The sequence below is a fragment of the Rhinoraja longicauda genome, chromosome 23, assembly GCF_053455715.1.
Source record: "Rhinoraja longicauda isolate Sanriku21f chromosome 23, sRhiLon1.1, whole genome shotgun sequence".
Classification (NCBI taxonomy): domain Eukaryota; kingdom Metazoa; phylum Chordata; class Chondrichthyes; order Rajiformes; family Arhynchobatidae; genus Rhinoraja; species Rhinoraja longicauda.
Genome location: NC_135975.1, coordinates 37,878,065 through 37,894,576, shown reverse-complemented (window position 1 = coordinate 37,894,576; position 16,512 = coordinate 37,878,065). Strand labels below are relative to the sequence as shown.

Here is a 16,512-nt window from a genome sequence, read left to right as displayed (position 1 = left end):
ACGTCGAGGTGCACCACATCCACCAGCTCTCCCCTGTCATTTTTCCTACTTACATCCTCAAAAAATTCCAAAAGATTTGTCAAGCATGATTTCCCCTTCGTAAATCCATGCTGACTCGGAATGATCCTGTTACTGCTATCCAAATGCTCCCCAATTTCGTCTTTTATAATGGACTCCAGCATCTTCCCCACCACTGATGTCAGACTAACTGGTCTATAATTTCCCGTTTTCTCTCTCTCTCCTTTCCCAAAAAGTGGGATAACATTATCTACCCACCAATCCACAGGATCTGATCCTGAATCTATAGAACATTGGAAAATGATCACCAATGCGTCCATGATTTCTACAGCCACCTCCTTAAGTACCCTGCGATGCACCACCACCAGGCCCTGGGGATTTATCAACCTTCAGTCTCATTAGTCTACCCAACACCATTTCCTGCCTAATGTGAATCTCTTTCATTTCCTCCGTCACCCTAGGATCTCTGGCCACTCGAACATCTGGGAGATTGTTTTTATTTTCCTTAGTGAAGACAGATCCAAAGTGCCGATTCAACTCGTCTGCCATTTCCTTGTTCCCTATAATAAATTCCCCTGCTTCTGTCTTCTTCAAGGGACCCAAAATTGCCCTGACTATTTGTTTTTTATTCACGTACCTAAAATAGCTTTTACTATCCTCCTTTATATTATTGGGTAGCTTACCCTCGTACTTCATCTTTTCTCCCCGTATTGCCTTTTTAGGTATCTTCTGTTGCTCTTTAAAATAGTCCCAATCCTCTGCCTTCCCACTCTTCTTTGTAATGTTATACTTCTTCTATTTTATTTTTATGCTGTACTTGACTTCCCTTGTCAGCCACGAGTGCCTCTTACTCTCCTTAGAATCTTTCCCCTATCTTTGGGTTAAATTGATCCTGAACTTCTGCATTATTCGCAGGATACCTGCCATTGCTGTTCCACGTCTTCCCTGCTAGGGCCTCCTTCCAGTCAAATCTGGCCAGCTCCTGCCTCTAGCCTCTGTAATCCCCTTTGCTATACTGTAATACTGACCCTTCCGATTTTTCCTTCTGCCTCTCAATTTGTAGAGTAAATCTTATCATATTGTGATCACTGCCTCCTAATGGCTCTTTTACCTCGAGTCCCCTTACCAGATCTGTTTCATTACACAACACTAAATCCAGAATTGCCTTCTCCCTGGTAGGCTCCAGTACAAGGTGTTAAAAGAGTACATCTCGGAGGCACTCCACTAACTCCTGGGGTCTATTACTAACCTGATTTCCCCAGTCTACCTGCATGTTGAAATCTCCCATAACCACCGTAGGACTACATTTGCGACATGCCAACTTTAGCCCTTGATTCAACTTGCACCCTATGTCGAGGCTACTGTTTGGGAGTCTGTAGATAACTCCCATTAGGATCGTTTTACCCTTACAATTACTCATTTCTATCCATACTGATTCTACATCTCCTGATTCTATGTCACCCCTTGCAAGGGGGTGAATATCATTCCTTACCAACAGAGCGACCCCACCCCCTCTGCCCACATGCCTGTCTTTTCTATACGTTTTGTACACCTGAATATTCAGTTCCCAGCCCTGGTCCTCTTGTAGCCATGTCTCTTTAATTCCCACAACATCATACTTGCCAAAATTCTGCAAATATTTGTATCGAGTTTGTTTGTTCTCGTAGTGAGAGCAGAGATCAAAGAGGCGAGGGGAGGATGAAGTGGGACTATTACGTGTACTTTTGCAACGTTGTCGGCACTTTTTACGTGTCGACTCTTGCATATGTACACTGTAAGCAAAACAACGAACGTGACTGTACTAAGTACACATGAAAATAAAGTATCAATCAGTCAATCAGATAGCAGGGGGCCCAACACGGACACCAAGTATCGCACCATTCACAGGCCTCCAGTCCGGAAAACAATCTTCCACCATCGCTCTGCTTCCAGCCATCACGCCAATTCCGCATGCAGTTAGCTATCTCATCGAGGACCCCATAGGAGGATCTAACCTACCACAACGAAACTTATCAAAGGTCTGACTGAAATCTATATGGACTATGTCTCTAACCCTGTCTTTATCAACCTTCTTAGTTACTTCTAAGTTACTTCTTAAAAACACCAATCAAATTTGTGAAAGACCATCTCCGGTGTCAAAACCATGCCGACTGCCCCGAAACAAACTCTGTCTTTTCAAATACCTAGATATTATGGCTTTATAGCCCTTTCAGCAACTTTTGTACGACAGACGTTAGGTTTGCAGGTATATAGTTATCAAGCTTTCCTTAGCATCACTTTTGAAAGAGACGCAAAGCATAATCTACCTTCAAATAATCAGCACCTCGCACACGTCCAACGATGATTTATATTTCTCAGCCATGGCTCCTGCAGTGTCTACTCTACCTGTTCACAGTGGCTATGGATACACCTGTTCAGGCCTCAGAGATAAATACAGAGGCGAAATTTGAATTAATAACCCAGCCAATCTCCTACAGCTGTTCACATAGTTTGACAACTGTTGGTATCCGTTCACTCTCCAGTTACCATTTCCCCCCTAATATATGTAAATCTCTTTGGCTTCTCCCTAATCGCTCGACACGTCATGTGCACCATTGTTGCCCTCCTGATTTTGTTCTTATGTTCTCGTGAATTGGCCTCCCCTGCCTTCGGTTGTAGAGAATTCCACCAATTCACAACTCTCTGGGTGAAAAAGGTTTTTTTCTCACCTCACGTTTAAATGGACTACCCTTTATTTTTACACTATGGCCCCTGGTTCTGGACTCCCCCAACACTGGGAACATTTTTTCCTGCATCCAACTTGCCCAGTCCTTTCATAATTGTATACGTCTCTATAAGATCCCCCCTCATCCTTCTAAACTCCAATGAAATCAAGCCCAGTCTTTCCAATCTTTTCTCATATGACAGTTCCGCCATCCCGGGGATTACCCTCGTGAAATTACGCCGCAATGCCTCGATAGCAAGGATGTCCTTCCTGAAACTCGGAGACCAAAACTGCACACAATACTCCAGATGCGGTCTCATCAGGGCCATATATAAATGCAGAACGAGCTCTTTACTCCTATACTTTACTCAAATCCTCTCGTTATGAAGGCCAAAATGCCCTTAGCTTTCTTCACTGCCTGCTGTACCTGCATGTTTACTTTCAGTGACTGGTATACAAGGACATCCAGGTTTCGATACACGTCCCCTTTACCTAATGTGACACCGTTGAGTTAATAATTTGCCTCCTTGTTTTTGCCGCCAAAGTCATAATCTCATATTTATCTACATTATACTGCATTTTCCATGCATCTGCCCACTCACTCAACATGTCCAAGTCACACTGCAACCTCCTAACATCCTCTTCGTAGTTCACACTGCCATCTAGCTTTGTGTCATTTGCAAACTTGCGAGTGTTACTTCTAATTCCATCATCCAAATCATTAATATATATTCTAGACACGATTTCAAAGCTAATGGAACTGTGGTCACTGGTCACAAAGTGCTCGCTGACTCACACCTCATTCAGAACTACTTTGGATTCTGTCCCTCAGCCGCTCTGGCACAAACCATCTTTGGCAGCACTTGCAAACATGCCACCAGGATGCTAGTCCCCTTCCAGTTCAGGTGTAACTAGTTCCACCTCAAGTCACCTGTGCCGCAGTGGAGAACCGAATGGTCCAAATATCTGAATCTCCGTCCTCTGTAACTAATCCTCAGCCACGCATTCATTTTAGGTTTCGCTTTAATGGTGTCATATTTACAAATAGACAATAGAAAATAGACAATCGGTACAGGAGGAGGCCATTCTCCCCTTCGAGCCGGCACCGCCATTCACTGTGATTATGGCTGATCATCCACAATCAGTACCCCGTTTATGCCTTCTCCCCATATCCTTTGACTCCACTAACTTTGAAAGCTATATCTAACTCTCTCTTGAAAGCATCCAGAGAATCGGCCTCCGCTGCCTTCTGAGGCAGAGAATTCCACAGATTCAGAACTCTCTAGGTGAAAAAGTTTTCCCTCGTCTCTGTTCTATATGGCCTACCACTTATTCTTAAAATATGGCCCCGGATTCTGGACTCCCCCAACATCGAGAACATGTCCCGGCCTCCAGCGTGCCCAATTCCTTAATAATCATATGTTTCAATAAGATTCCCTCTCATCCTTCTAAATTCCAGTGTATGCAAGCCCAGTTGCTCCATTCTTTCAACATATGACATTCCCGCCATCCCAAAAATTAACCCTGTGAACATACGCTGCACTTCCTCAATAGCAAGAATGTAATTCCTCCAATTTGGAGACTAAAACTGCGCACAATACCCCAGACGTGGTCTCACCAGGGTCCTATGCGACTGCAGAAGGCCCAATGTATATTGTAGACAGCTGCGGGCCGAGCACCGAGCCTTGCAGTACCCTACTTGTCACTGCCTGCCATTCTGAAAGGGATCCGTTTATCCCTACTCTTCGTTTCCTGTCTGCCAACCAATTTTCTATCCATGTCATTGCCCTACCAGGTGCTCTAATTTTGCCCACTAATGTTCTATGTTGGACCTTATCAAAGGCTTTCAGAAAATCAAGTGACACCACATCCACTTACTCTTCCTTATCCATTTCCCAGTTACATCCTAAAAAAATTATAAGAAATTAGTCGAGCATAAATTCCCCTTCGTAAATCCATGCTGTCTGGGACCGATCCTGTTACTGCTATCCAAATGTGCCGCTATTACATTTTTTATAATTTACTCCAGCATTTTCCCCACACCGATGTCAGGCTAACTGGTCTAACATTCCCTGTTTTCTCTCTCCCTCCTTTCTTAAGAAGTGGGATAACATAAGCTACCCTCCAATCCACAAGAACTGATCCTGAATCTATAGCGGAGTGAGGGGGTATGGGGAGAAGGCAGGAACGGGGTACTGATTGAGAGTGATCAGCCATGATCGCATTGAATGGCGGTGCTGGCTCGAAGGGCCTACTCCTGCACCTATTGTCTATTGTCTATTGTCTATATAGAACTCTGGGAAATGATTACAAATGCTTCCATGGATGTACAGTGAAAATATTTGTACGGATGTACAAATATTACTTACGGATGTACAGTGAAAATATTTGTTTTGCATGCTATCCAAACAGAACAGATATACCACACACAGTTCAATGTCGAGAAAACACTTAAAGTAAAGGTGGAGATACATAGTACAGAAAGTAGTTCTCAGCATTGTAGCGCATCAATTCATTCCTCAGACAAAGTCCAAAGCCCACAATCGGGGAGATGGGAATCTAACAGTCCGCTACGTTATGAAAGGACCATTGAAACGTCTGATTACACAGAGGAGATGACTCTGTTCCTGTGTATGATGGAGCGCACTTACAAATTTATGTGCTTTCAAACGGATGGCAGGAGGGAGAAGAATGAATGACCAGAGTGGGACAATTCTTTCTGTCCAATCTTCTTTTTCAGAGGCCGCAACGTGGTAAATTGGGAGAACACGAATACATCCTCAGCTTATATTATACATCCTTAGTTCGCGAAACTGATAGAGCGTTGAAGAAGCTGCCTTGAATCTGCTCCTATGCTCTTTCCAGATATCCAGTCTAAAAACTAAATGATTGATACTTTGAGACACTGTGATAATTTATTCAAAGTATTATTGACTTTGACCTTTCAGTTAGCTGCCAATATTATTGTGATCACTTGATTAATTTCTACTGCCGTGGCTTGATTTGAACCCATATTTGTGGACAATTATTCAAGATGTGAAGCAGAGAAGTGGCATATCAAATGTAATCCTGATCAGGTTGAGTTGATGCATGTTGGAGGGTCAAATAAGGGCAGGACATTCACAGTGAAAATCAAGAGCCGAGGTTGTTCCGCTAATCCGAGGGGTAACTTTTTTCATACACCGGGTGGTGGGTGTCAGGAACAAGCTGCCAGAAGAGGTATTTGAGGCTGGGACTGTCCTGTCATTTATGAAACAGTTAGACAGGTATATGAATAGGACAGGTTTAGAGAGATATGGACCATGCGCTGGACATTGTTCGAACATTGTTGGCCGGTGTGGGCGAGTTGGGCCGAAGGGCATTTTTCCACATTGTATCACACTATGACTCTAAACAAGAGATCTTTGAGTACAAATCCATATATTTCGCTAAAGTCAATAGCACATGTGAAGACAACATTTAGCTTGCTTCTTGTTATTCGCTGCAGCATAGAAGGTAAGTGCAGAGTGGTCAATTCCGACATTATAGGAAGTTGATTACGCCATAAGTTTAAAGCGCGTGTACAATTCTTGTATCCATACTATGAGAATTACGTCATTGTGCTGGAGAGGGTGCGGAGGAGGATAAGCAGGATATTACTTAGGACTGAATATTTGTTGAAGTTGTCATCCTTGAAGCAGGAGCAGGCGAGCAACGATCTGATAGAGATGCAGAAAACTATGAAAAATGTGAGGTTCAATGGCGAAATTACTTCTCTCCATAGTAGAAGTGCCTAAGACCAAGAGAATCGATATAAGGTGAGGATTATAAGGTTAAGAGGATTATCTCTCAGGAAGAATCTTTCAGAGGATGGCCGCGGTCTGCGACACACTGCCTGAGCTGGTGTTGGAGGCAGGTCCTCTCAAACCATTTTAGGAGGACTTGGATGAGCATTGGAATTGTAAGGGAATAGTAAGGGGCAGGTAACGTGCTGACAAATGGGATTGGAGTAGAGAGATTGACAGGTGGCAGACGTATTATGACTTAATCAGAAACAGAAAACATTTGCTTCCAAAAAGAGTGGTCATCAATGAGACGGTTCGCACTGCACTAAATCCAGACCCACTGTCAGTATTAATACAGGGCAGTATTAATATTTCACAGACGCCTCCACAAACCTTTCTTATTGCTTGATGTACAGGTTCCTGTATTGCCCTCCCGGTCGTCACTGTCGGCCATGACGATGACGATGAGATGCGTTCCCAGACTCTGAAGCTCTGCAATAAAAATTATTGACCATAATGTAAGGCAACAATAGAATTCAAAGGAAAACATTGCCTTGACATTTAACACAACCCCACTGTCTGATCCAATGTACCGGGCGTCACAGATCCCGGACTGTCCGGTCACACCCATGCAGGCTCACAGAAGCCTCTTGCTCACTCCCTATCGGAAAACTAAATCCGACGGTAACACTTGGGGTCGACACAACCCTTGTTTCGGGGAGACCAGGCTCCTGCTTGACATGGACAGACGTTCCCACACCGTCCAGGTGGCCCAAGGGAGAATGCAGTGGCTTCAGCCGTTCAGCCGCTTCAATGGGACACACTAACCTCTTCCTAAACCCCATCTAACATACTATTGAACTTAAAAGACTATTAAACATTATTCCTCTCAGCAACCAGCTGTCACACCGATTCAACCACAACCGACTTTGGGAGAAGTGACGACCATGCTCCTATTGTCAGAGCTATTCATGGAAACATGGAAACATACAAAATATGTGCAGGAGGAGGCCATTCGGCCCTTCGAGCCAGCAGCGCCATTCATTGTGATCATGGCTGATCGTTCACAATCTATAACCCGTTCCTGCTCTCTCCTCATATCCCTTGATTTCACTAGTCCCTAGAGCTCTAACTAAATCTGTTAAATCCATCCAGTGATTTGGCCTCCACTGCGCTCTATGGCAGAGAATTCCACAAATTCACAACTCTCTGGGTGAAAAAGTTCCTTCTCACCTCATTTTTAAATGGCTTCCCCTTTATTCTAAGACTGTGGCCCCTGGTTCTGGACTCCCCCAACATTGGGACATTTTTTCCATTATTTATTTAACTGATGAAAATCTTGCTTGCAAACTTCATTTATTACTGTGCGGCAGATCTCTGATTTCATCGACAAATATCGAATTAGTGATAAAACGTGGGAGTTCCTGACCGTAACTAATACAACTATTGATCTCTGCCTTTAAACAACATCTAGCAGTTAAATTGAGCACATTTGGCCAACTATCATGTGCGATCTTCCCAAGTACAAATGATTGTTTGTTTTTTAATAGAGACATAGCTTATTCAATTTATTGTTAGAAAATGCTGAAAACAGTGGAAAGTGCAATGATGTATCAGAACTGGGACTTCCTCAAGTGCTGTCCAATGTGCTGAGTGTTTCACACTGTAGTTTTCTCCTTTTTCTTTACACCTTCTATAACTCCATTTAAAAAAAATGTAAAACAAAAGTAATTGTTTGCAAAATTCAAACTCCCTATCCCACGCCCTCCCATGACAATACTACTATTCTTGCAACTATCCGCAATCACCCAGCATATTTGTTCCTCCAACTCAAGTTGACTATTTGGGGACCTGTTGCACAATCCGGACAGGCAATTAACCCATTGTTAATCCTTTCATTTTCCAATAATTTAATTTCGGGCGAATGCAATTTTGTTCTCTTCAAACAAAAATGCAACGTGTCCAATTCTCTTTCCTCAGAATTTACCTTGGCAACAACATCTGTTTTATGGAACGGTAGGTCTCCATTCCTATCCCTTTCTGAACCGCGTGTCTTTAATTGTTCTGAAAACGAATGTGCATGTACCTATTTCTATCCTGACTGTGCCATTATTAATTTTATATTTTTTCTCCTTTTATTGCAAAATTGTAGATTGCTACGTTTTACCGGGCGAAACAATATTGGCCGCATTAATTGCACGACGGCAAGTGCAACAAGAACTGTTTAACAATGAACAGTATTGGTCAGTCAATAAAAGTGAGAAGTGGCTCCTTTGTTCGAAATCCATTAAGTTAATGTTTTCTACTGCCCCGCTTTGTACGCTGTATTCTTATTCTGATCACATCAAGCCAGCATTATATGTTCTGACCATAAATGAGCACAACCTGGGCAAAGTTCATATCAGTCTGATAATGATTAGCTATGTTCACAGCTTTATCAGTTGATGCCTCCGTGCAATGGTTTCAACTCCGGCCTTGTTGCGAATCAACTAATGGTCGTATGATTCAGATTGTTTGAACAGATTGCCTCGTTGGACCTTGGTGAGGACCGTGCCCGGTTACAGTGCTTACTTTTTCCTTCAGATTACATTTTCCCTCTCTTACTGACAAGAAACGCCATGAGCAGTGGTCAGGTGTGATATCCCACCCCAGGCTGATGATACATGGTTCACAAAACAAACTTTTATTAACAGGATAACAACCTCCAGAGACACATGCAGGAGATCTCTATGACGACACCAGCCTCCAGGAACAAGGTTGCCGCAGAGGTGAGCGCGGGCCCAATCTCTGGTGAACGCTGAATATTTTGAAATACTCTTTCCTCTTGCACACTGTGATACTTTCAGCAGATCATTACCGTGCGCGTTTGAATTGTTGCTGTGGTAATCCTGGCAGCAAGACATTGCGAAAGTCTTGGATCATTGCTGTTAAGGTCATTGTTTAGCAAGACCGAAAATTTCACCTCCTGGAGATATGATTCCGTTTAAAGCATAGAATTTTAACCAATTTCTCCATGGTTTAGTTTTGTCATGTTAATATTCCACATCAGAGTGAAAGCGAAATTATACTTGGTGTATCTGTTGTTTTTTTTTCTCTTTAACATTTTAATTCCCTAATTATTTACCAATCTGTGTTACATGTTAAATATTTCCGCTAGAATAAAAAGCTATGAAAATGAACACAATTGGATCTTCTAACCGTCCTCAGGATACATTATTCGTGTGAATTGCAAGAGCTGCATTACCCCACAAAATATTCCCCTGACGGGTCGAACTGTGTTTTTTAAAATGCTATTCTGTATCGTTCACTTCATAAAACTGATCTGGCCGATGGAACAGTTTTGCCCACTCTTTTCGGGCTAAGTGCATTGACAAGAAAGGAAACCACCACATTATATCTGATGCACTTTCAATTACAAATGATAAAGACGGATTATAACACTTGTGAAAAATAGCAGATCTACTGGAATTATATGGAATAATGGAATGGAATGTTACACTAATTGTTTATAGCTGTTGTTATAATTCACGGACTCACTTCCCATTAACCCACCACCCCCCCCCGGTGACAGATATTGTTCATCGGCATTGTCGACGACGACCCGTTGCCATAGTCAGGTCCTGCATGTCGGCAGAAAAGGTCTCAAGATTTAAAACTTGCTCATTACTGGGAGCAATGGATTGCAAAATTGTTATCAGCAGCTGCTGAGATTACTCGAGGAAGTTTGGTTTTGAATTTTGCGAAATACGTATTGTTAAACAAAAATCTATTTCCTTTCAGACCCATTATTGAAACATTAATCTGCGGACCCGATTATGCAGCTGCATAGAAATACTACCATGGAAGGTTTTCCGATGGACACACAAAGGTGTTGCCCCATATAGTTTTTCTTCCTACCTGGCGCTGAACTCCCGATTCTGCTTGAAGCGTATCCGAGTGATTGAGTTTTATAGGTCCTAACAATAAGTGAACACACCCCGACTAAATTTCAGCTGGACTTCAGCCTCATCAGCAAACACGTTCACACCCTGATCCCCGATACTGGTACATAATTACACAAAGACTCATTCAAACGAAGAGTTCCAACATAATGTTTGATCAAACCTTACAACATCAGCGCATGTTGACAACAACCACGTCTCCACAACAATTGTAACAGCTTCAGAGAGGGTTCAATAGTAACGGCTTCTGGTCTTCGCCCTTCACCCCAATTCTTAACCAGTCTTATTTTATTAAGCACCTGACATCGAAAGTTATTCGGAGATCATTACCCTCAAATTCCTGCGACAAACCCTTTTGCATACCACCCCACCCCCCCCCAAATTCCACCCAGTACGACACCATAGTCTATCCGAACTATGCCTCTCATTATGTTATATTTGTTTATTATGGTTGCAAACATCTAGATTGGTAAGTTTGCTCATGCAAAATACAATTGACCACAATAATTCCTACATAGAAAATATGATTAAAAAATTGTCAAATATGAACCCCATTGAATAGTTCGATAAAAATGCGAAGTGGATGTTTTATCGGAAAACCACTGGTTACAGTTTTTCTACTGCCCGACCTTACAAGGTCTCCAGATTCCGATCGCAGCCACTCAGCTTTATGGGCTCTGACGGTAAATTGATAAACGCTTGACAAAGTTCATCGCAGTCTGATAATGTTTAACTGAGTACATAGTTTTAACAGATTATGCCTCCACACCCTGTTTCCAAGACACGGGGTTGTTCGTGCCACGCAGTATTCTGTGCGATTCGGATTGTTGAAACAAGTTGCTCGTTTTCTCATCTTGCCTGTTTATAGTGCTTATCTTTCCTTCAGTCTTTCCGTCTCTGCCTCACGAGAAATGCCATGAGCTGCGGCCAGATGTGATATCCCGCCTCAGCCTGATTCTCCAAATGAACAGTTATTTACAGGATAATAACCTCCAGAAAGACTCTCGGATCTCTATGAGGTCACCGGCCTCAATGAACAAGGTTGTCGCAGAGGCGCGCGCGGGCCCACTCTCCGGTGAACGCTGAATATTTTTAAATACACTTTCCTCTTGCACGCTGTCTGTTACTATCTGCTGATCCTGGCAGCACCCGTTAAGATTGTAGCTGTACTAATCCTAGCGTCAAGGCATTTCGAAATTAAATCCGATTCCAGTGTCCATCCTGGGTTATAACAGTTATGGTCATTGTGCACCAGGACCGTGACTGGAACCTCCTGGAGATAAGGCTCCGTTTAACGGTTACTCAGATGAGACTAATATGTCTATGATTTAGTTGTTGTCATGTTGACGTTTCGAATCAGAGTGAAAGCGAAATCTGTTATGTTTTTCTATCCGTTGATATATTTTACCTTTTAATTTCACAATTATTTATCAATCTGTCAGATGTTCACATATTTTCAATAGAATAAAAAGCTGCGAAAATTAAAATCATTGGATCTCCTAAGCGTGCTCAAAATAAATTAATCATATGAAACCCACACACACACACACACACACACACACACACACACACACACACACACACACACACACACACACACACACACACACACACACACACACACACACACACACACACACACACACACACACACACACACACACACACACACACACACACACACACACACACACACACACACACACACACACACACACACACACACACACACACACACACACACATGGGGACTTCCTCCTCTCCTTCCCCACACATGCACACTTCCGTAAATCTCCCCATCCAAAACCAACCGCACGTACCAGTGGAATGTTCTCCAATCCGGAAGCACCGGCTCCGACATCCCACTCCATCAACAGAGCAATGCCATCGATCTCCCCACCCTACAAGAGTTTAATGTCATCCACCTCCAATATTCAAAGTTGAACGTCCTCAAGTATTCTCAGATGTTAGTATCAAATGTTCCCACGTATGCACAAGTTTGAGATGACGGGACTCTTCCTGTTGGCATGCAGGGTCTAATTCTGGCTAACCCCGTGTTCCCAGTAAGCGTCGACATCGCCGGGAAACAACAATCACCGTGGTGGCGTTGGGGGTCGATGGCATTAAACTCTTGTAGGGTGGGGAGATGAAGAGCATTGCTCTGTTGACGGAGTGGGATGTCGGAGCCGGTGCTTCCGGATTGGAGAACATTCCACTGGTACGTGCGGTTGGTTTTGGATGGGGAGATTTACGGAAGTGTGCATGTGTGGGGAAGGAGAGGAGGAAGTCCCCATGTGTGTGTGTGTGTGTGTGTGTGTGTGTGTGTGTGTGTGTGTGTGTGTGTGTGTGTGTGTGTGTGTGTGTGTGTGTGTGTGTGTGTGTGTGTGTGTGTGTGTGTGAGTGCGTGCGTGTGTGTGTGTGTGTGTGTGTGTGTGTGTGTGTGTGTGTGTGCGCGCGCGCGCGCGCGTGGGTATGTGTATGTGTTAAATCTCCTAATTTCTTATTTAAAAAAAAATATTGGTAGAACACCATGCTTCAGATCATGAGGGGAGAAGATAGGATAAATGCATAGTCATTTACCCAGAGTCAAGAACCAGGGGACCTTGCTTTAAGATAAGAGGGGATTTTTTAAATAAGGGACTGATGGGCAACCTTTTCACGCAAAGGGTGGTGGATATTTGGAATAAGTTGCCAAATGAGGTAGTTGAGGCAGGTACTATCATCTTTATATTAAAATTCTTGTTTGTTTGTAATTATGTTGTGTGTCTTTGTTTGTTTGTTTGTTTGTTTGTTCCTGAACTGCAGCCAAAACGGTACCCGATAGCACGACAATTTTCGGCCCCGTAAATCCAATCATCCGGTGAAGTGGCCTCCACTGCCTTCTGCGGCAGAGAACCCCATAGATGCACAACTCTATGGGTGAAAAGGTTTTTCATCTCAGTCCTAAATGGCTAACATCTTACTCTTAAACTGTGAATCCTGTCTTTTGGACTCCCAATAACATATCATATCATATCATATCATATATATACAGCCGGAAACAGGCCTTTTCGGCCCACCAAGTCCGTGCCGCCCAGTGATCCCCGCACATTAACACTATCCTACACCCACTAGGGACAATTTTTACATTTTACCCAGCCAATTAACCTACATACCTGTACGTCTTTGGAGTGTGGGAGGAAACCGAAGATCTCGGAGAAAACCCACGCAGGTCACGGGGAGAACGTACAAACTACATACAGTGCAGCACCCGTAGTCAGGATCGAACCTGAGTCTCCGGCGCTGCATTCGCTGTAAAGCAGCAACTCTACCGCTGTGCTACCGTGCCGCCCATCGGGACAATTTTCCTCTCGGGGCTAACGGAATAAAGGGAGCTGGGGAGAAAATATGGGATTCGTATTGATTGTGGATGATCAGCATTATCATATTGAATGGCTGGCTCGAAGGGCCGCATGGCCAACTCCTGCATCTATTTTCTATGTTGCATGTACTCTGTGTTTGCTTATGACTGTTGCAGATCAATTTACCTCCTGTGATCAATAATGTTCTATCGTATCGTATGGTTCCACGCTCAATATTTAAAGTAAATGAAACTGAACATCCTCTGGACCCACTCCAACGTCAGCGCATCCCTCCTCAGATTTGGGGCCCCAAACTACTCACAATACTCCAAATGCGGGTTCTCCATTCACGAACTCAATCCTCCGGATATACAAAGATGTTCTTACATTATAATAATGTAATATAACGGAAAATAAAACGAGAATAAAATTGAAAATGCAGACCCTTTATTTTGTGGACAACACTCCCACCCGGTGCTGCACGCTGCGACGACAAGTCCTGTTATTTTGTGGACAGCACTCCCACCTTGTGGTGTCCCGCCTCACTTGCACGTCCTGTTATTTTATGGTCACTTTGACATTCGTCCCACGTCTGTATGTACAGACGTATGGATATTTTATGAAGAAAGTAGGTTTTAAATCCAAAGCTTGCTTTCTTTGTGGATAAGCAGCCGGTGCTTTGCTGTGGTGAAGAGCCATCATGAATTGTGGACCCAGAGGTGACTTCTGAATAGTACGGGTGTCAGGTGTTAATGAAAGAAGGCAATTGTATGGGGTTGAAAGGGAAAGCTAGTTCAGCCATGATTGAATGATGGAGTAGACTCGATGGGTCGAAAGGCCTAATTTTGCTCGTCTCTCATATGGACACGAACAGGGGTCACAGTTTAAAAATAAGGGGTAGGCCATTTAGGACCGGTGTAGCGCCCTCGGACAGCGAGGCGAAGGCTGCGCTCCATGTCTTGTCCATTGTCCTATAATAGACCGCTCGGGGTCACCAATGTAGTGTGCCAAGTAGGCCGAAATAATAATAATAATAATAATAATAATAAGCATTTATTTTATATAGCGCCTTATCGGGTGCTCAAAGCGCTTTACAAAAACAATCAACATAAAAACAAACAGACAAACTATCATAACGGAAAAGCGGCGAATAAACAACGCCAGCGTCCTCTCACGTCAGGGTCCGGCAGTAGACAACAAAAAGCACAGGACACACAGATACAATTTTTACACAAACAGCCATCACAGTGATTGCTCCAGGCATACCCTCACTGTGATGGAAGGCAAAGAAAAGTCTTATCTCCTCCTCATTCTTCTCCCGTGGTGCCACGAGGTGATCGAGGCTCCCAAATTTTTGAAGCCCCCACCGGGCGATGGAAAGTCCCAGGGCCGAGCCGAGCAGGCCGATGAAAGTCCTGAGCCCCCACCGGGTGATGGAAAGTGCTGCGTCGGGGCCACGTAGGGCGATGAAGGGCCTGCGAGCGGGTCGATCGTACCTCGCGCTTCGGGGCGGTCGAAGCTGCTACGGCTGGAGCTCCCAAAAACCGGTCGCCAGCCAGGGACCTGCGAACTCCCGATGTTGCGGTCTGCAGGGCCCACGGCCGAAGCCTCCGAGATGGTAAGTCCAGGCCCTGCGACCGGAGTCTTCAAGGTCGATCCCAGCTGGAGGGCGCCGACTCCACGACGTTAGGCCGTAGCGCGAACGGAGATACGACACGGTAAAGGTCGCATCTCCGTTGAGGAAGAGATTAGAAAAAAGGTTTCCCCCAATCCCCCCACCACCCCCCACATACACAGAGTTAAAAAATAGAACAAAACGTACATTAAACGATGACAATAGACAAAAAACAAAAAAAAGACAGAGAGACTGCCGGTGAGCCGCAGCTGCAGAACACAGCCACGCCCCTTTCAAGTAGTCAGGTGCTAGAGAAGGTGAGTTTACTGTAGCTAGCTGGAACTCAAGGAGAGTGAGAGTCATGCGATCCTTGACCTTTATACTCCCGGCCGAAGTCCGCCTCCTTGGATCGACCCATTCCCGTGCCGAGGGGTCGTGAGTGGTATGGCCCGACCCTCGGGAGCCGCCACATTATTATTATTATTATTATTATTATTATTATTATTATTATTATTATTATTATTATTATTATTATTATTATTATTATTATTATTATTATTATTATTATTATTATTATTATTATTATTATTATTATTATTATTATTATTATTATTATTATTATTATTATTATTATTATTATTATTATTATTATTATTATTATTATTATTATTATTATTATTATTATTATTATTATTATTATTATTATTATTATTATTATTATTATTATTATTATTATTATTATTATTATTATTATTATTATTATTATTATTATTATTATTATTATTCTCTCTCATCTCTCTCCTCTTTCACCCCTTCTTTCACTCCAGCGCTCTCCCTCTTTCTTTCCCACTCTCCCTCCTCTCTCACCCCTCCCCTCTCCTCCTGCTCTATAACTGTCACTCTCCATTCTCCTAATTCCTGAAGCAGGAATGAGGGAAGAGGAGACTGAATGCGACGAATAGCCTGTTGGGTCCCTGAACTAAACCTCTATTTCACTCTCTCTCGTTCTCGCGCTCTATCCTCTCTTGCCTTTTCTCCCCCTCTCTCTCCCTCCCTTTTTCTTTAACTCTCCTTCCGCTCTCTCTCTCTCTTGTGTCGCTCTATGTCTCTCCCTACCTCTCTGTCTCTC

At 43.4% G+C, this 16,512-nt stretch overlaps 1 protein-coding gene and 1 long non-coding RNA gene across 2 annotated transcripts in view; one reads left to right on the top strand and one right to left on the bottom strand.

Moving 5' to 3' along the window:
- LOC144605049 (uncharacterized) overlaps positions 1–16,512 on the bottom strand; it is a 58,192-nt gene that overhangs the window by 22,367 nt on the left and 19,313 nt on the right. Inside the window, exons 11-16 of the mRNA XM_078420091.1 lie at positions 12,479–12,588; positions 11,062–11,146; positions 10,463–10,527; positions 6,880–6,978; positions 4,601–4,628; positions 1,642–1,790 (exon numbers count right to left, since the gene is read on the bottom strand). Of these exons, the coding sequence (XP_078276217.1) occupies positions 1,642–1,790; positions 4,601–4,628; positions 6,880–6,978; positions 10,463–10,527; positions 11,062–11,146; positions 12,479–12,588 (536 nt within the window). The remainder of the gene's footprint in view (positions 1–1,641; positions 1,791–4,600; positions 4,629–6,879; positions 6,979–10,462; positions 10,528–11,061; positions 11,147–12,478; positions 12,589–16,512) is intronic.
- On the top strand, positions 8,934–11,792 carry LOC144605031 (uncharacterized). Its single transcript, XR_013548806.1, has 3 exons — positions 8,934–9,027; positions 10,267–10,354; positions 11,314–11,792. It is a non-coding gene; the product is annotated as an uncharacterized LOC144605031 (long non-coding RNA).